General features: G+C 40.0%; 4 protein-coding genes across 7 annotated transcripts in view; 1 reads left to right on the top strand and 3 right to left on the bottom strand.

Moving 5' to 3' along the window:
* The first annotated feature begins 2,195 nt into the window (after positions 1-2,195).
* Positions 2,196-6,187, top strand: pnrc2 (proline-rich nuclear receptor coactivator 2). Its single transcript, XM_028581471.1, has 3 exons — positions 2,196-2,411; positions 2,878-3,090; positions 3,348-6,187. The coding sequence occupies exon 3, from the start codon at positions 3,371-3,373 to the stop codon at positions 3,839-3,841; it is 471 nt and encodes a 156-aa protein (XP_028437272.1). The 5' UTR covers positions 2,196-2,411; positions 2,878-3,090; positions 3,348-3,370; the 3' UTR covers positions 3,842-6,187.
* Positions 6,188-6,614: 427 nt separating this feature from the next.
* Positions 6,615-12,683, bottom strand: srsf10a (serine and arginine rich splicing factor 10a). Of its 2 annotated transcripts, none has more exons than XM_028581358.1 (6): positions 12,466-12,683; positions 10,300-10,404; positions 9,361-9,464; positions 9,065-9,233; positions 7,374-7,424; positions 6,615-7,263 (listed from the first exon to the last, which is right to left on the bottom strand). In XM_028581358.1, the coding sequence occupies exons 1-6, from the start codon at positions 12,528-12,530 to the stop codon at positions 6,990-6,992; spliced, it is 768 nt and encodes a 255-aa protein (XP_028437159.1). In that variant the 5' UTR covers positions 12,531-12,683; the 3' UTR covers positions 6,615-6,989. The 2 variants fall into 2 exon arrangements, with proteins under 2 accessions (XP_028437159.1, XP_028437160.1); XM_028581359.1 differs by lacking the exon at positions 10,300-10,404 and adding an exon at positions 9,753-10,065 and having other exon boundaries at positions 9,361-9,456.
* A 181-nt stretch (positions 12,684-12,864) lies between these two features.
* Positions 12,865-13,931, bottom strand: fabp10a (fatty acid binding protein 10a, liver basic). The gene is made up of 4 exons (XM_028581337.1): positions 13,806-13,931; positions 13,431-13,603; positions 13,098-13,187; positions 12,865-12,965 (listed from the first exon to the last, which is right to left on the bottom strand). Exons 1-4 carry the CDS (start codon positions 13,870-13,872, stop codon positions 12,915-12,917), a joined length of 381 nt encoding a protein of 126 aa, XP_028437138.1. The 5' UTR covers positions 13,873-13,931; the 3' UTR covers positions 12,865-12,914.
* Positions 13,932-14,788: 857 nt separating this feature from the next.
* The window catches only part of myom3 (myomesin 3), a 68,215-nt gene continuing 63,858 nt past the window's right edge, over positions 14,789-19,145 (bottom strand). For 2 of the 3 annotated variants that reach the window (XM_028580238.1, XM_028580237.1), the window contains exons 31-37: positions 18,920-18,958; positions 18,557-18,662; positions 17,050-17,213; positions 16,906-16,942; positions 16,696-16,718; positions 16,530-16,585; positions 14,789-16,393 (exon numbers count right to left, since the gene is read on the bottom strand). In XM_028580238.1, coding sequence (XP_028436039.1) covers positions 16,124-16,393; positions 16,530-16,585; positions 16,696-16,718; positions 16,906-16,942; positions 17,050-17,213; positions 18,557-18,662; positions 18,920-18,958 — 695 coding nt within the window. In that variant the 3' untranslated portion in view covers positions 14,789-16,123. Of the gene's footprint in view, positions 16,394-16,529; positions 16,586-16,695; positions 16,719-16,823; positions 16,943-17,049; positions 17,214-18,556; positions 18,663-18,919; positions 18,959-19,145 lie in introns of those variants that run through there. The other variant, XR_003692759.1, reaches the window with a different exon arrangement.

The following is a 19,145-nucleotide window of genomic DNA, read 5'->3' as shown; positions in this document are numbered from 1 at the left end:
GTGTTATGTCACTGTGTCCCCACCAAGCTAGACGGGAGAAAGAAATAATGCAAAACTTGGCAACAAATGGGAGAGATTTCATTTGCATGTGTTTGACGGTACAAAAGATCTTTGATATGGGCCAAACTTCCTGATTGGTGTGGAACTGTTTATGTCCCACTTCCCTTTGTGTGGGTGTGTTTCACAACACATTTCAGACTATTCAAATTCATGTGAAACCATTTAAACACAATAAATACAGCAAATGGCCTATCAGACAGAGATTTAGAGACAGTCTTTCTGTATGCAGCCTACTATATCTATGCTGTGTAAAAGAAAAAAAAACAGTTGTATTGTTATGAGTATATTTTCCATTCCACTTTCCAGGATGGCTGTAGCTACATTTATGTATATAACATGTTTATACTGCAACCCTTTGCCACCAGTAGTTTTGTACAGAAGCCTATGTGACCACTCAGATACGGAGATTTGTCCACCTACTATGTTCTGTATGACCTACAGAAGCCTCAGTGACCTACTTTCCATACATAGTTGTCTCTTGATGGGAGCAGCCCCCTTTCAGTGGTTGCTTTGCTTTGGGGAGTGTCCTTCCATGGCCTGCAGCTGTGAGCACTAGCTGAGAATGTGTTGTGCAACTCCTGACGCTTTAAACAACGTAGAAGGGGAAATAACTTTGAATCATATATGAGTTAATCTATCATCCTAGTTTTGTATTCTTTAGACTTGGACCCGCAGACTCCCATAAAACCAACTGTAAGGGCATAGTATCATCCACATGACCTTGTCCTTATAAAGACTGGGGGGAGGGGCAGGGGGGGGAATTCAAAAGCAAACATGAATTAAGTGCTGTAAGAAAGTAGAAAATACTTCAAATAAAAAATACAAAATAAATAAATAAAATAAATATATATATATATGAAGGCTAAAAGCTGAATGACAACAGAAGAGAAAAATATTCAAATAAATTAACAAGGCATCAAAATGGCTCAAATGACACAGAGGCAAAACTCTAAGCTTTAAACAATGATTTAAAACCAACTAACACAGATAATATCCAGAAGTTCAGTTACCACATCAGAAAATGCAAAAAAATGGTCTTAACTTTTAAATTGTCTTGTGGGGTAAACAAGCCTTGCCTTGTATGCCCTGTAATGCTACAAGTCTGATATTTTTTTTAGTAACCCCCCACACACATCTGCTCTCTACTGGAGTCCATTGTAAACCATTTGAGGTGTTGTGGCTCTGGGTTAATTCAACAAAACATCAAGGCAAGAAATGTTCCCACCTAATAACCCCCAGTAACATGTCCACATGATTTATAACATCAGGAAGTTTATATGTATAAAGAGGTTTACATGATAGGCTACTATTAGTATATGGTAGTATTTTAATTCTGAATTGGGCCTTTGTATCAAAGCTCACATTGGATTATGGCACAAAGAGTGGTAACAACATACTGCACCATGTTTATTCGATAAAAAGCATATACCAATATTTAGGCTATACATATTGATTAAAAGACCTTTCCTACTTTCATTTCACTAATCTTGCACAAGTGATAAGAGGGCTAAATGACCTGTTTCAATAAAACCGTCAAGGTTTATCCTAGTTTTAGCAAGAGGGAAGAGGAGATATGGGGGATGGGCAGCTCATAGACAAGAGCTGTTGTGTATCATTACAGCCTGTTGCAGCTGTTTCTAAGCAGCACAAAAGGTTTGACCCATAGCTATGGGTATAGAGAATCTTTGGTTTAACCTACGCACACAGGAACTGTAGAACAAAAAATCCGTTTTAATAGAGCAGAAAAAGTACTAAGTAGCCTCGTCAATAAATCTAAACTCTAGACGTGTTTACCTTGTTTTGAACGAAGGACTGACATTACATAACACTAAACTAAATATATTGTTACCCCAAACCTTCATACGATGTAAGCGTTAATGTATTTCTTATGTAACATAACGTGAAAGCAGAACTGTTTTGGTTGTTGTTTTCTGTTAATTTCTCACTTCGCTCAGGAAATACCCCGAGCTCCAACAAAGGAAACGAGAGGAGGTTCAGCGATTGACGTCACCAGTCTGGCAACAGGCGTGAATGCGTCTGGCTGTCTCTTCGGTGATTGGCCTTACGGTTCGTACTCGGTACGTGATTGGTCAGAGCTGGGTTAGAACGAACTACATATATCTGCTGTAGATTCCATTTTGTTGCAATTCAGACGGAGTCGGGAGATAGAGAAGTGGCGTCATAGGGCTACTTTTAACACCACACAACAGCTAACGAATCTTCAAGGGTGGCAGATGTGTAGGAAATATAGCTTGCTGTGCTTCCTTACATAGTCCGCCGAGGGGTCGCAAAGGCTAATCGCATATTTTCCCGGACGAAGGGCTTTTTAACACCCAAGCCTGAGGAAGTCGGTAAGAAAACCTTGTTTGTGCCTCGTCGCCATATTGAGCTCGTCGTTTCTTTGTTTTGTTGTGGTGCCAAAGCAGTGTAACCGAGACTGTAATAGCGTTAGGGGGGTTTCTAAACACAATTCACATCGATCACATTTTTTCCCCAACTGCTTTTTAAACCTAAAACTCAACTACACAAAGCCACTTGGCAGGACAAAGCGACTAGCTACACTTCACGTTAAGCCAAGCTAGAGGTGCACAAACAAAAGTCTGTTTGTTTATGTAACGTTTTTGTTGTATTAAGCATTTTAGATTTTTTTTTTTTGACATAACGACAATGTTATAACGAAAGGATATTTGAAAGTTTATTTTATTTGCACTGCTCGATGCAATGACGCACTAAAATACACGTCCTCTCCTACAACATTAGTGCTATGGTGGCCAACTAAATTCAGCATCTCTAACTGACCCTTTTCTTGCCCCAAAGGTTTTCGGCTTCTTGGATCATCGTGTGCCGAGGTGAATTGATGTTCAGCTCGGCTCAACGGGAAAACTACGCTCATTGGCACATGAAAGCTTCAGACCTTGCTGGACACAGAAGTACAGCGAGAAGTAGACAGAAAACTACTTCGAGGAACTGGGACCCGATTGGAGGTGAAATATTGAGGAGAGACTTCATCAACTTTCTGACAACAAAGAGGTGAGCTGGGGCTGTTTTGCTCCTGGTTGTGTGTGTGTGGGGGGGAGGGGCGACGCAGGCGGGGCTGTCTGGTGTTTCTGCACGTAGCCTCTGTGCTTGTTTTCATTGAGACGTGGTGCAAGTCTGTGCGTGCTGTATGGCGGGATTAGGTTATCTAATCAAGTTTTACCCTGCTAATAAATGGAATATTGAGCGGATCGCAGTACATTACCAGAAATTCCGTGCACTTTTAGTAATCTTGTATTCTCATCGCGCAGGTGACACGTAGTGCAGACGCATTATGGGAGGTGGAGAGAGATACAACATTCCAGTTTCCCACCATGAGCGCCCGCTTCCCAAGAAGAACCATCAACTTGGCCGGGCTAAGCAGAGAAGCCGTGACCAGAACGGAGCAGCAAACTCTGCAGGCGGGGCAGGTGGCCTTCATCATCATGGCCACCGCCGGAGCGACAAAGGCGCAACATACCACAGGTCTCCAGAGGCGCGGCAGGCCGCGTCTGCAGAGAAGAATGCTTCTGATCGCTTTGCCACCAACTATGATCACAACTGGGAGGGTGCAGTGTCCCACCTGAACACGCTCCTGGCCACACAGGGAAGTCCGAGCTATGCAGGGCCTAAGTTCAGCGAGCCACCCTTGCCTAGTGTGTTGCCCAAACCCCCCAGCCACTGGGTGTCCTTCCCAATGGGCTCCTGTGACAACAGGGAGATGATGGCCTTCCAGCTCAAGAGTCTCCTCAAAGTGCAGGCCTGAGAGGCATACCCACACTACCCACAAGAAAATCCAATGTAAAAACTGCGACTCTTTGAGGGCACCCACCCACCAGGAACACCTCAGTGCTGTAATCCTTTTTAAGCTGTTTTTAGATTGAACTGTGTTAGGAGGCATTTGCAGTAATGTTTGCTGCAAAATGTTTATTAAACACTATTTTTTAGACCAATTTTTTCGAGATTACAGCCTTGGAGCCTTGCTGGTCGGTAATGCCTTTTTAGTGGAGTCAGTTTCTGTGACTAATGACAAACTGGATATCCTTTCTACTTCTGTTTTGTTCTTTTTAATGTTGGCTGTCAAAGCAGATTGAGTGTGCCTTTTTCCCTCCCAAACAAGGGTTATAGTATAGGTCAGGTAAATTCCCATCACTTTTACAGTCCATTTCTGTGGACAGACATGCTTTATTTTTAGTTTCATGATAAGCCTTTATGGTCGCCTCCTTAAAGCTTAAGGTGCTAAAGCAAACTCGCATTTGTAGCAATTGTTTTTTGACTAGGACCCACTTTTTTTTTTTTTTTTTTGTATGGATCACAATCCTTGTTTGGGATGGAAAAGACACTCAACTGCAATTCTGCAGGGAAAAAAGCTATCTGACTGGAGGTAATACGGTGTACAGTACAGGTCAAAGTATAACCTCAAACTGAAGGGTAAAAAGAGACCATGGCACACAGGCCTTGGACGGTTGACTCCTGTACTTCTTTCTTTTTTTATTGCGCTGTGCGCACATGCACTATAGGAGTTTAACTTGTCTGAGGCCCATAACGCTCTATCATAGCATTATTTTGTACAAGTCCTTTATTGTTGTGGTTGAAAGATGTATGAAGTGCTGTGTGTAACCAAAGCAATGTTATTGCTGTATTTCTTTTTCTTTATTTTTTTTCCTTCTCTGTTTTGGACATCGTGTGTGTGGTCGGCATTATTGCCATTGCCACTTTACCTTGCCAGCCCGAGTGGTGAATGGGTCAGGGTCCCCAAAGTCACTTCTAACTGTTCATCGTTCAATCAGTGCTGTTATTGCTCCCCAGTCTCAGCCTTTTCAGGACAACGCTGCAGCTTTAACACGTGGAAGAGGGCCAGGCTTAGCTGTGTGACTGTTAAGTTTCACTTTCTCTCTGTCATGGTCCTGTTGTTGGCTGCATGCATTTGTAAGCAAGGTAAGGCAGAGCTGAGGGAGGTTTCTGAAGCGAAGTGACCCCAGGGACTCAACATGAGGCATGAGGCTGGTGTTATGTTTACAAAATAGGTCTCAGTGGTTGACCATCCCATAACTCTATGCCTCTTGCCTCTGCCTCTTGTTTACCCTCTTGCACTGCAATCAGACTAGTGTTAATAAGTTACAGGCCAGGATGCTATTGAAATGATGGAAGCGTAATTGACTATCTCCCTATGGATTCTCTATTTTTGTGATTCAATCCTCTGAGGCTCTTTTTGCTTTCCCCTTGCAGAATTGGTGTGGTTTTTGGCCAGCTTAAAGATGACAAAACAAAGTATGAGAGCTTGTTAGTGTTCAAGAGCCATGTAAATAATGAAATGTAAAAAAAGTACTTGTAGCATATGTACATTTGCAGGCTGAGTTTGAGGCCTGTCTGACAAAAGTATTTTTAGTAAATAGCACTGAATGTATAAGACATGCTAAGGACATGTCTTGACTTCAATGTCTTGACTTCAATACTGAAGAATATTTTTGTTAAAAAAATGCCTATTGCATTTCTCAGAACCCCTGCACTGTAATCTTTCCAGAGATCTTGCACATGTTTTTTATTGTTTTGTATTATGCAGTGTAGGGTGAAATATGCTACGGGCAAATTAAGTAAGACTGCAAAATATCAATTGGATCCTGGAGGAGACTTGCCTATGTATGAATTCGAGTTGTGAATGTGCTTAAGTTATGTAAGCGTGATGCTTTTAATTTTGAGTTGACCTGTTTGTGCCTAAGTTGAAATCCATGCTGAAACTGACTATTTTCATTAGGTGGCAATGCTACAAATTTACCAAATGTTATCATCACACCATCTTCAATTCTCAGCTGTTCTTCCGCCAGCTGACAACTGAACTTGGCCCCATGCTGTTTAGGTTTTAGTTACTATTGGTTGTTCATGTGAAGTTTCTTTCTTGCTCTGATTGAGTCATTCATGGCAGTCTCCTTTTATTCTAAATTTTAAATGTGTAATGAATTGGCTTTTAATTTGTCCCCCTGATAAATGTCACTAAAGATGAAAAGAAAATGCCCTGTTTAAGATTAGTAACAATTGGTGTGTAAAAGAATGCAATCTGTGAATCGATGACAAAATTTGACCAAAAATAATAAATCCCTTTCCCTCCCCCCTATTTTTGTCTGTGCTTGAGTATTTTACTGCAAACAGTCATTTTATTCTTGGGCTATGCTATACTACTCGTGATCATTGATATTGTATCAAATTATGGGTCTGATTCCTTGCAATCCTAGTTGCAGTAAGTGTTAAAAAGAACAAAAGCAATGTATTTATTTATTTATTGACAAAGCATACAAGTAAAACTAGGAAAACATTACTAAGGAACACTTAAAATATTCAACTGACTTTGATTCACTCACTGAACAAAGTACATGAGAAATTAATGCAGTTAAATCTTGTCACAAAATGCTGGACAAAGAATTAAGTAGCAACTAACTACATTCCATACATCGTTGCGCCCCTAATTACAGCCACTACAGTATTACAGTTTGCTGTATAATAGCGGGGACAGCATAGTTAGTAAATACTGGTAAGTCGGGACCTGAAGTTAAATGAAATTTTTATTTCATGTTTACATAATACACAAACAATAGAGCCAAATGGAGATAGGCATATTAAGAAATGTTTGAACTTAAACATTGCTAACTCAAAGTACAAAAATATTATTGGCAACGCCAAATTAACACTTTACACCTTCAGCAACCCACATTACACAAGTTTAAAAAAAAAAATAGTTTCCAGGATTAACTGCTTTCATGAATTACTTTAGAACAAAAACCTTTTTTGCTAAAAGAAATCTCTCCCCCTTTGGCAACATACTCCATAATGTAATGATAAACAAATGCAAACAGAGCATAACACTCTAGTTATCGTAGCTGAACAGAGACAGATTAACAGGACTTTGGGGGAACAGACAGTCAGTGGCCTCCAGACTTACGTCCAGCCCAGGACCGAGAGCGAGAGCGGGAACGGGACATGGATCTGGAGTAGGAGCGGGATGGAGACCGTCCCACAGGCTGTTTCTGGGAGCTGGAGGTTGGATGGAAATCTTCAGCCGGGCTGTGGGACCTGGACTGGCTCTTTTTACCTTTGGGCATGGGCCTGGAGGTTGAAGGGGAGCGGGATGCCGAGTGGCTACGTGAGCCTGGTTCATGACGTGTCCTGTGGTTGTCACGAGGAGGACCTCTGTACCTGGTGGATGGACATAACTTATTGATACAGAAAATTGTGCATTATAAAGTTTAGAATAGTACCATTCTCCTTGCTTATTTTACATACTACAAAATGATGAATTAGCCTACTTGTCATTTTCATGGCTTCTGCTCCGTCTGTGTCGACTGTAGGACCGAGATCTGTAGAGAGAACAGAGACTGAAGTTTTTCAGGGTGTAACTTAGATACTATTAAGGACTTCTATTTAAGATAAGAGAACAATGAGTTATTGTACTATGGCAGTGTATGACCTCCTGCTCTTTTACAGACCCAACTGGTTTATACCAGCTCCAGAGGCTAAAATAGTCTGAACTAGAAGGGCACTCAGAGCACAGACCACCACCATGACATGCCCTTTCTCACAATGCTGATGCAGTGTGAACTTTCCCAGGCGGGAACACATTTTTCTGATTATTCTGACACCACATGAATGCAGCACAAATTCCCTATCTTGCAACGTTAAGGAAAGTGAAACATAAGTTGTGCATTTGTGTAAGTCACAGTTGGATTTACTTTAAAACACTACTAGGGTTGGGTATTTAAAATATTTGATACCGGAGCCAATATGATAACGTCATTTCAGTACTCGTACAAAAAAACATTATTTTCCCACTACCAAAGTTTGTTCAGTGCGTAGGACTGAGTGGCAGTTACAGACTGCAACCAATTGAAGCGGTCGAAGAGCCAGTGTTTGGTTTGTCCATTCTGGGCTACTGTAGAAAGAGGCCCCGGTCCGTATGTAGATAAAACGCAAATAACAACAATGCATCAACAAAAACTTGGCCCACATTAAATATAGTATGCGGTTTGAAAAGTTTCCAGATTTAGATCTGACTGGTTTACTTTTTCTTTGTTCAGATCTTTCATGAAATCTGATGCCAACTTTTTGATGCTAGAGACACATTTGCTCACATCTGTATTTAAAAAGTATTGATCTTTGATACCAAGCCCTAATTACCCCACACAGGTGGGTGGTGATTACTAAACACAGGTGGGTAGTAATTAGGACAGGGCTGTCACTCTGTGACCAACGCTGCCTTCATAGACATCGGAAAAACATTTTTCCGAGTGAAAACGTCATCATTCATGTCACTTCCTGTGGGAATCAAAGGTGGGAAACTTGGGCTAGATTTTGCTAACCGAGTTTCCCAGTTGGCGACGCGTTGTTGACAACTGACGTTTGATGTAGGCGACTTTGGTTCACTTAACATATTTCAATGACAATAAACTGTTTATTGTGGACAAATGCCTCTGCCAAGAAATTATTCATAAATAGGCCTATGTATAAAAAAAAAAAACAACACCTTATCTGTCTTTTCCCGTTGGTTGTCCTGCAGATAACACAAACAAACACCTGTCTATGTGCTGTTTGGATGCTTGCATAAGAAAACAGCAGCAAATCTTTTGTTATTGTGGCCTCCATGTTTTCACACACCTGATGCTCTCGGCTACGGGCAACCGTTGGTAGCAGTCATGCAACAAGTTGTTATGCCAAACGGCAATATAACAGAAGAAGAACACGCATCCCGACCATGTGAACGCCGGCAGTCGGAAAAACAACGTAATCACGGGGGCGGTCCCTGTTATTCCCAAGTGGCATGAACGCAGCATAATTCATTGATTGTTGATTAAGTGATAAAACTCAGCTTTGCAACAACAGAAATCATAGGTCCTACTACAAAGTGAAACAGAATTGAACTAAGTTTTTTTTGTTTTTAAGTTTTCGTTAAGTGATTTAAGTTATTGGAAGTGCAATAAAAACAAAGTTGCCAACCACTCACTCTCTGGGGCTCTCAGACCTCCGAGGACGACGCTCGTAGGAGGGGCTCCGGGACCTGCGTCGATCATAGCTGCGGCTCCGGGATCGCCTTCGGCGGCTATCCCGCTCATCGTCGTAGCGGGAGGAGCTGCGAGGGGAATGCCGCTCCTTGGTCTTCATCTGATTAGGGGCTTGATGGAAAAACTTACATTAGAACGTTGGGTGATTATAAACTCCATATTTACAAAACAATGCTGAATGAGGCTTTACAGAAGTTAAATGCATTTCTGCTTAGATAGGAATACAAATTGTTCATACTTTTTCTGTCCCCCTGGGCGAACTGGATCTCGATTTGACGCCCACAAACCCATTTATGGTCCAGGTTGTGAAGAGCGTCCTCTGCATCCCGGACATCTTCAAACGTGCTGTATTGTTAAGGCCTTTTATTTTGTAATTTGGAAAGTTGGGACAGAGAAGGTTGCACACATGCACAGCAATCTAAAAAAAACAACAACAAAAAGGCTGCAACACAGGTTGACAGCTAAAGTCTATGAAACACAACTATTTGATCAGTTATTTCAGAAACATAAGTGAGAAAATGAATTGTCTTTAGTCTGCAAATAAACAACAAAACTGAATCAATGGGCCCATTTGTGATCTCAAATTTAAGACAAGACAAATATTGATGGTGATCAGATTTGGTAGGATACAAAATGTTTGACTTGTTACCTTTAACATGCTTGACCTTTGACCTTCAGCTTGATCTTTATTGTCTTGGCAGAAGAACTTGAGGTTTCCTGCTTGTCTTTGCCCAATAAACACTTTGCTTTTCCTCCCTTTGGTAGACAAATGGAAGCCTGGGTGCTCTCTTTTCTCCTCTTTGTATCTTCATGCTTTTGCTCTCTCTTTATTTTCCCAATTCCACTATTGCTTGTCGCCTGGGTGTCTTTGGCTTGAATCTACTCTACAACCGCCTTTCAACTTTCTTTGGTGTGGGATCTCCAGAACTGTATCTTTACCATTCTAAGGCAACAACAGAAGAAATATTGGTTAGGAATAAGTTTTAATCTGAATACAACAAGTATTAGAAACAAATAATTCTTAGAAAATAGAATTACATTAGAAAAAACACATTGCCATTGTCAGGCGAGGTGTCACTGAACCAACCGCAACCAAAAAAAATAAGAGATTTAATGCTTTACAATCCCTCTGTGAAAACACCATTTCCAAATGAAAATGAAAAAGAATAAAGGATATTGAATGTAAGCAAATCCTCTTGCCCGCCGTGTATAGAAGTCAAGTGGAATGTAGACATCTACAATAGGCCCATAACGACCAAACTCACGTCGTAAATCCTCTGGCCTAAAGTGTCATGAAATAAGCACATTTATTCTGCTGGCTGTCATATGAATTTAGCTGGAGCCAATTGTGCAAGGTATGCACAAGAGACGGTGCCAGCACAGCATGTGACAATACTTAATTGCAGACAAATCAAATTACTCTGCCACTTCAGAAGGAAGTTTCTTCAAAAAGGTGCAATAGTACAAATAAAAACCCAGCCAGCCTACTTCACAGACCTACAGCAGCCATACAAGCTAGAAATGGCATGTATTAAGAGAGGTGGCAAAGTCAGAGGTTAGAAAATGGCCGCCGCTTGGCTGAATTTATTACAGTTACATTTCAAAAGCACTGGTAATGTAACAGAAATACTTATCAAAGTGTGATACTGTTTGGTGGGGAAAACAAAGGTGAACTTTCAATCACAAGGGGAATTATGCACATAAATTATTGGGAACCATTTCTTCTGTACAAAACTGACTGAAAACTCTTCTGTGTTACTTTGCTTTTTTCACATGTATTTTTTCATTGAGCACAAAATTACATTCACATATTGGGGTGGTAATATGAGTTTCAGAGATGGATAGCTCAAAACTCATTGGAAATGAAATACCAAACTATCTGCATGGTCATATACCTCTTGAGTGAGTGAGTCTTTTGTGATTTGGGTGAACACTTTAACATTGTATAATTTCTGTTTCATTAATAACAGCAAACAAAACAGTTCATTTTTAAGAAATCTTTGCAATTCCAAATAAATATGAAAGTCATTAATAAGTAAAATGTGAAGATTTGTCAAATGTGTCAAGATTTCGATTGTGATGTCACAAATTGCAGTCAAGGTAATTGAACGATTTGGACACTGTTACCAGGCAACAAGCCCACACTAAGTTAAGATAAGATAGATTGACCTTATTGATCCCCATCATGGAAATTCAGTTGTTGCAGCAGAACAACAGAAACACCACAAAGTATAGAAAGTAACAGAAATAAATAAGAGCTACATAAACTAAAATAGAATAAAAAATATAAACTATACAGAGCTTTTGGACACTGCACGGGACAAAGTGCTGATAAAGTGTCGCTGGTGTGATTAACAGCAGCAGAGTCTTTATATAATAGAATATATTGCAAGGGTCAATGAAACATTAACATAGTATAGTATAATATGGTACGTTATGAAAAAGTGAGAGAGAGTATAAGGTGCAGTAACGTTATGGTAAAAAATAACATAATATAATACATCTATATAACAGTACAGGAGAGTATAGTGCAGCAATATAACGTAGATCAAAGTTCTAAATCCAAGGTTTTTGAGTAAGTAGCACGTTCTTACTGTAAAGTGAGAAAATAAATATACTTATAAAGATATCAACATACAATACAGGGTTGTGTTAATGGACATTATTTTTTAACAAAAGTATTTCCCGTTTAATAAAGCACTTTGTATTCTCTTTATTACGTTTTCCACATTAAAATGGACAGTAATCTCAGTTTGACATTTTACTGGTGTCTGTCGGCGCATGTCTGTTGTCTGCTACCATTAGGTAACGTTAACGTTACATTCATTTCTAACTTGCTACTGACTAAACAGGGCGCGTAGTTAAGTTTGAAGATAGGTTGACGCTGGTGGCTAAAATAAAAATAGACTGGTGAAAATTAGACATGCTGTTCAAGATGCACGTAACGTACTTCTCACACACACACACACACAAGAATTGTAGTCGCGCTAGATTACTGATTTACGTCCATAAACTAAAAAACAACTTGTTTGTTTGGGGGAGTGACGTTGACGTCACCTGCAACAACACTCTCTCAGCTTCTTGTTAGCCTTGGTGTTAGCCTAGCCTTTAGCCTAATGCGGGCAGGGGGAATGTGTTTAATTATATCTTGTAAGCAGTTATCTGGAGAGCATTATTCGGTTAAAAATGACTACCACGCCTTTTTTGTCCAACCCTGATTGGGATCACTCGTAAAGTTGACATCAGTTAGCCACTGTGGTCATGTTTGCTAACTAACTAGCTAGCATTATGTTAGCCTAACCATGCTTATATACGCGCCTGCAGGGTTAAAATAACAACATACCTGGAGTCGTCGGCGATGTTTCGAACGAAGAGAGATGTATTCGGTGGCCTCAAGTACCTCGCCATTTTTTTAAAAGCCCGTTGCTACTAATTGGCGGCCGTTAATTTGTTTACTACAACTGTTTTATTCACAAATCCTGATGCTTTACTGCAGCCGACTATCTACGTGGTCAAAGCGTTACCTTCACACGGCGCATGCGCACAGACGTACAGCCACGAAGGGACATGCGCACACACGCATGACCTAACATGGTATTCATTTATTCTATTGTTTCATTTTAGATTATTCCATTGTTTTTGTGCATAGTGTGTGTTGACTGCTCGTCTGTCAGACATAGTTAGGATGTTGGGACTATAAAGATAGCCATTTGCTCAAAAAAAGAAGGTGCAAACCACACTTATTAAGCAACACTTTTATTTAAATAGACATTGGTTTCTTCACTGCCAAATTTACATCTTTTTGCTTTTCCTGATGAGAGTTGTTGAACCCATGGTCAAAGTCTGAAAGGGGATAAGCGGAAATTAAACGCATTTCATTTATGGGCAGCATAGGCTACATTACATTATGTAAGCTTATGATACATTAATGTGAAACAGAAAGAGTGAGTTCTGGTAAGATATATGCTACCGCACCTCTACCATCTCTGCTCCCTTAAGCTCTTGGATGTGGCAGAACTTTCCGGTATTGCAAACCAGTTTGCCACCCTCCAGATTGACAATGCACTGCGGATCAGAGGAGGAGACAATACATATCACAAATACCCCCAAAACAGGCAGGAGTTCATGAGACATTGTACACTTGTAGGCTCATAACTGACACATTATAGCCTACTTCACCAGTTTTGGAAAATAATTACACACAGATTTCTGCTTTAAACATATTTATACTGTACTAAATTAAGAAAAACAAATCATATAATAAAACACTAATGTGACATAAAAATTAAATAAAGAAGAATTACAAACCTTGAGCTTCTTGCCGTCCATGGTGGTGATCTCAGCCTCCTTGCCGACGGTAAAGGAGTTGGTCACAGACTTTCCAGGGGTCTTGGAGGTGACAACAAAGTCATTGCCTTTCTGCTTGATCTCAGTAATTGGCTTAATGTCCTTGGCCATCTTAATTATATCTTCTGGGAGTTCTGGTAAGCAAAGCAAATATGTTTTGTTAATTCCTGCACAGTACAACTTACAAGTAAGGACTGATGTGTCTCTGGACTGCAAAGCTTTGTCGTCTAATAAACACCACATCAAAAATAGCCACTTTGTCTTCAGCTACCAAAGATAGTAGATGTATTTATATTCTTTATATGCCAACCAGAGTCCCTGGTTTGTATTTCTCACCCATGGCCCTGAGGAACTCCTCGTAGTTCTCCTGGGAGTAGACCTGCCATGTTCCATTGAAGTCCATGTTTTCTAGAAGATCTGGGTTCTCCTTCACCAATGTGGGCTGGAGGCTGAGACAGCTGTGTGAAGATCAACACAATGTGGAGAATGTGACTGTAGTGCTGCATCTTCTTATACAGGAAAGCAAGGGGGGTACCAGCACCGTGTCTAATCAGTAACAAACCCCTCTGAAGTAATCACTGCTGTTTGAACAACCTCGAGTTCACTTACTCCGGTTTGGACAAACCTCACCTTCCACCAAAGATGAATTTAGATGGTCAATTTTGTCACGTACGTTGAAGAGCTTCAATGATGATGAGAAATATGGACAGATTTTTACACGTGCACCATGCCGTGCAGAAGTATTTTGTCTTGCATAAATAAAATGACAATTATTTACATGATCTTCATTTACTGTAAAGTTCACAGAGCCCCAAATGGAGTTTTAGGATAGTAAACTGCAGGACTAAAATGACTCAACTATTAAGCCGTATTTACATGTAGCTGATTTTATTTCAGAACTTATTCATTAGACATTAATTGAACTCAGTGTGTCAAACCTCCTAACGTGACTCTACCTGACCAACGGCCCCAGTAGTAGGGTTGATGACACTACGGACTGTTTGCTTCTAAAGTGCAAGATAATAGATAGATAGATACTTTATTTGTCATTCTCACAACACGGATGAGGAGAACAAAATAAGAACTCAAGTCTCGGTGCTGACCAACTACTATAGTGATTAATAAATAATAAGAATCTCTGTTTACACAAACAAGTACATAAACAGAGCTTCAGACCACATTTTCTTTAACACTTGATTATAAATTGGAATACAAGTTTACTGGATACAGATATAAAGATGAAATATAGTATTTGTAAGGGCTCATAAAAATAATCCACAGGTGAAAATAGCTTAAAATTGCTTTATTCACAACACAAACAAATGACACATCTGATTCACCAAAAGCTTTAGTAGCTGAGGGTTTTGCAGAACTTAAAAACAAAAGACAATAATAAGGGTAAATAATAAATGTAATGTAACAGTAGCACAAGTAGAGAAGAGTCAAAGTCAGCAAATTGGCATGTCTGTTACATAAGGGTTAATGCCCGACAAGGTGTCCATTATCAGGAATTATACCATGGGTCTGGGTGAATACCCAATTCTGATTGGCTGCAGGGTGTCCATTAAACCGTTCTAAATGAATGTGCTACAGTAAATGAAAAATAAAATCTGAATATTTTCAACACTTAGTGTAGTCCATCAGTGCCTCGTCCTCTGAACGCCACAGGATGGCGCAAACACACAAGCTGCAAAAAGTACACTAACTGTTTCACAGCGATCATCTCACATTATTGTGTTCGCTGTTCAACTTGCTACTGATTTCAGGCTGCAGCCGATAGTACACATGGCGTATAATTTGTTTGTGAAGGTCTTTATTAATTTGGTGAAAATGACATGGCTGGCTGGGTAGTTAAGCTTGTCTTGTTGGTAAACATACTGTCAAATTATATTTACTTTAATTTATTTTTATATGAAATTTTTAACTGTACACAATGTTTGTGACTTTGAATGTCGCTGGCATAACGTTAGCTTTCTGGCTTGTAGCTAAGCCAAAGGGTTCTATGAGCTGAGCGGACTAGAAATATCTCCCGTTGCCAAGCGTGGAAAGTTGTATCTAAGGTCCGTCCTATTTATCGAAGCAGTGAACAAGGTACCAGTCAATGATCTGTACTTTGCTCTGTATGTGGACTTGAACCAGTGACCCTCTCAACTCAACTCCCTACGGACTGAACTACTGCCACCCCAAGTCCAGCAGCAAATCCTCTGAGTGTTATGAATCGATTAATGGTGCGTTTTCCTGCTTATGAATTCAGTCATATGTTAGAGGAAAATGGTGCAATTTCTTATTTTAGAAGTTACATAGTCTTACTTTATTAAAGAAACAATCCTAGGACCTAGGAATTCTGCAACTCCATCACAGGAGAAGCCTGAGCATGACATATTTACGGCATACACTGTCTAATAGGGTATTTAAATGATATAGACAGTTTGCAGACTATAGAGGATTACATTTTTGATTAAACCTCATTGGGCATTTTTCAAAAGCTAAAGTTCCTTCATGCTCAGTAAAGTTTCCTACTACATGAACAATCAAGCATCATTCCTAACGTTATCTATCTCTCCATCCACCTTCATTTTCATCTTTCTCTCTATGCATACAAATCTCAAGCTGAAGCATAAAACAATCCCTAATTTCTGACTCAGTTTGCAGTCTTAACCCATCAAAACAGCATGGGCTGGAGGCTTCTCCCCATGCATGTAAACGCTCACTGTCACATCAACCGTTTCAGAGCCATACTGGTTGCACACAAAGATGCTGTATTTTCCAGAATCTTCCAGGTTGACGTTGTTGATGTTGATAGTGCTGCACTTGGGCTCCTTAGTGAGGGTAAAATGGGTCTCGTTAACAATCTCCTTGTCGTTTCGAAGCCAGACAATCTCTGGGGTTGGTTCACCATCAATGAAGCACGTCAGACACAAAGACTGAAGAGAGGATGAGGAGCAGTCAAGAACATATGAAATAATAGGCCACAGAAAGGATCAAATCAGTAAAAAAGTATTAGTATTGTTATGTTTAAAATTGTCTCTAAGTAGTAATGTTTTCCTGATAATGTCATACCTTGCCCACCATGATGGCTACCACATCAGGAAGACCCTTTGTCACTTTGGCTCGATCTGAAACAAAAAAAAGCAACAATAACTCTCTGTGAACCTTCACTGTATAGTCTTTTGAACTTTGTTGTGGACAGAAAAAACTCAGGATTTACATATAACCTGTGACTCACTTTTCTCAGCAATAGCCGCTTTTCTGAGGGATGAAAACAAAAAGTCAAATCAATATGACATTGCCCAGTGTTAGGCAACAATAATCTGTGCGAAATGTTTTCACTGTTTTAAACTAATGGTCTGTTACCTCTGACTGCTCAGTGCTTTCTGTTAGTGTCACAGCAAGCCATGTTAGACGCATCATCTACTGCAAGCAGTGTGGCACTTACTTTAACCTCTGGTACTCCAGCAAGGCATCAGCGAAGACTGTTGGAAATAATAATAATTGAGATCTCATAATTTCTGCTCTGAAATCTTCTCTTAATCTGACATTGTTGTGTTTTAGGTCCTTCAGTTCAAACTTGCTCACCCACCTTGTTCAGACAGGTCAAGATACCGTTTGTGTGTCTCTTTGCCGTCAAACATCTCCAAGGTGTATTTGCCTTTATCATTCTCTGTTGGGTTAAAGATTTCAATCCAGACATTCTGCATATTGCTGCCAGGCTTTGTCCTGGCTTCCTGGTCAATCCTCTTCTCCCTACACGGAAGGAAGCAAATACACGTTTTGCTACTACTACGTATGCTTTAGACAGAGACTTTTTAAAACCAGCAGATCCTTACCAAATACATGGTATGGACATACTCCTGCTTTTCCCCTAGCCCAAAGCACTGGTATCAGAAAATAAAAGGGCATCTGTTTCTTCCTTATCACTGCAACCTCAGTCATAGGAGCATAACAGGTTTATAAACTCAGAAAGATTTGAACAAAAAATTCAGTTGTGGGGACATATTACAGTTCAGACTGGAAAAAGAACATTTGTCAGTCTGCATCACACTAGTCAGATTTTCTTCAGTTGTTCCTTACTCTTTTGTAAAGGCTATTCTTAAATCCCCCAGAAGGTGGTGCTAGTAGCCTTACTAAAGAAACCAGTATCAGCCTTAACCATGTAATAATTGTCTTTTAGTATACAGTCCCTTTAAATAATTGCAAAATAATTAAATATGTCACAGGGTCTTTCACTTTAATGAAATGCACGTGCAATCAGTCAATTTGAACAGTTTTCTTAGTCTTTCTCTGTTATTTTACATATGTTGTTCACCATTTTATACACATTTATCCAGAATTCAGACTGACATACAGTATTTGGTGTCTTTGAAAACTTTAGGCCTCCTCCAGAAGTTCTGTGGGTTTCAACAGTGTTTGGCTGCACAGGATTATGTGTAGTATTGATTTTAACAGATAAGAAGGCTGAACCAGGTGATTCAGTGTCCAGATGTGGCCCCAGCTGCCACGTTTGCATGCAGACATCAAGATCCAGCTCTACACATTTAGATCCTGAACATTTTAAGATGTCAGCAGTTGAACTTTGATAAGCACTTTAGTGAACTTTAGTAAAGGAGGCCCAGACATTGCCACCATAAAGAGAAATGTTGCAGTAAATGAATCTATCTCTTACCTCTATTGGTTTGTGTGTGTTTGTGTGTGTGCAGCAGTCAAGCCAGTATGTGTGACTTCTTTTTATGGTCTCTGATCTGCAAATGTGGTTGTGTCGTTCACCTACAGTACCTTACCAGCAAAAGAGACTGCTGCCATGCTGGTCAGTCACAGAGCACCACCATAGTATTGTGTTCAGCTTGCTGTCTTTAGCTCAGCATTTACAGCGTTGCACTCCTGTGGCTTGCAGTAAACAATGTGACCACACTACCAGATGGCACTGAAGCCAAAATAAACTTTAAGCTACTTTTCATTTGCTTTCCTGTGCAAAATTTGTATTCAGGTCTGTCTGTTACAGAATTCAAGTTAAGTTTGAAATACTTCCTCCTTGGTAGCAGTTGCACATAGAGTGTTAGGTCAGAGAGGTGACCTGCATGCGGACTCACTTGAAGTGCCAGCTGGTTTTCATGTAGCATATATAGTATTTGAGTGAGCAGTAGAGCTTGAAACCTTCAGCGGTGCTCTGAATCTTCAGTGGGCTGGCAGACAACGCTGCAGAGACAGAGAGAGAGAGAGAAGGCAGAGCTTCTGGTTATTCAATGCCACAGTTTGCATACATTTCAGTTTCGCTGGCAATTTTAATTTAAACACATTAGAATTCTGAAACAACACACACCCCAATTAATTAACATGGCTTTCAGTTGTATTATCCTTATCCCAACACAACACACCAGCTGCTAAAAAAAAAAAAAAAGGACATCAATTGGCACATTTCACAAAGGTAAAGCTTCCGACTGTGAATAACTCACCACACTGTTTACTCAGCTGCTGGAGAAGCTTGTCATACTCTGTAAATGAAATCAACAATTAAGTGTTCAGAGAGTGTTTTATATTACTTTTGGAAACTCAATAAATACTAAACGCAAGATTAGAGGTAGGTAGTTGAATACGGAGGACACATAATGAGATAAGGAGGCAAAACATAAAAGACAATTGCCTCACTTCCATTATGGATGGGAAATATGTGCCAACTGA

This window comes from Perca flavescens, chromosome 6 (genome assembly GCF_004354835.1).
Source record: "Perca flavescens isolate YP-PL-M2 chromosome 6, PFLA_1.0, whole genome shotgun sequence".
Taxonomy (NCBI): domain Eukaryota; kingdom Metazoa; phylum Chordata; class Actinopteri; order Perciformes; family Percidae; genus Perca; species Perca flavescens.
The sequence above is the reverse complement of the archived record's forward strand: the minus strand, read 5'-3'. Positions and strand labels throughout refer to the sequence as shown.

Bases quoted from the DNA above. Each gene is read 5' to 3' on its own strand.
- pnrc2 (XM_028581471.1), top strand. From the start codon at position 3,371: ATGGGAGGTGGAGAGAGATACAACATTCCAGTTTCCCACCATGAGCGC.
- srsf10a (XM_028581358.1), bottom strand. From the start codon at position 12,530: ATGGCGAGGTACTTGAGGCCACCGAATACATCTCTCTTCGTTCGAAAC. The intron at 10,405-12,465 runs GTATGTTGTTAT...ATGACACTTTAG, and splicing joins AACATCGCCGACGACTCCAG to GCCAGAGGATTTACGACGTG. The intron at 7,264-7,373 runs GTAGGCTAATTC...TCCATCCACCAG, and splicing joins AGAAGCCATGAAAATGACAA to GTACAGAGGTCCTCCTCGTG.
- fabp10a (XM_028581337.1), bottom strand. From the start codon at position 13,872: ATGGACTTCAATGGAACATGGCAGGTCTACTCCCAGGAGAACTACGAG. The intron at 13,604-13,805 runs GTGAGAAATACA...TTTGCTTACCAG, and splicing joins GGAGTTCCTCAGGGCCATGG to AACTCCCAGAAGATATAATT. The intron at 12,966-13,097 runs GTGCGGTAGCAT...ATCCCCTTTCAG, and splicing joins AGGGAGCAGAGATGGTAGAG to ACTTTGACCATGGGTTCAAC.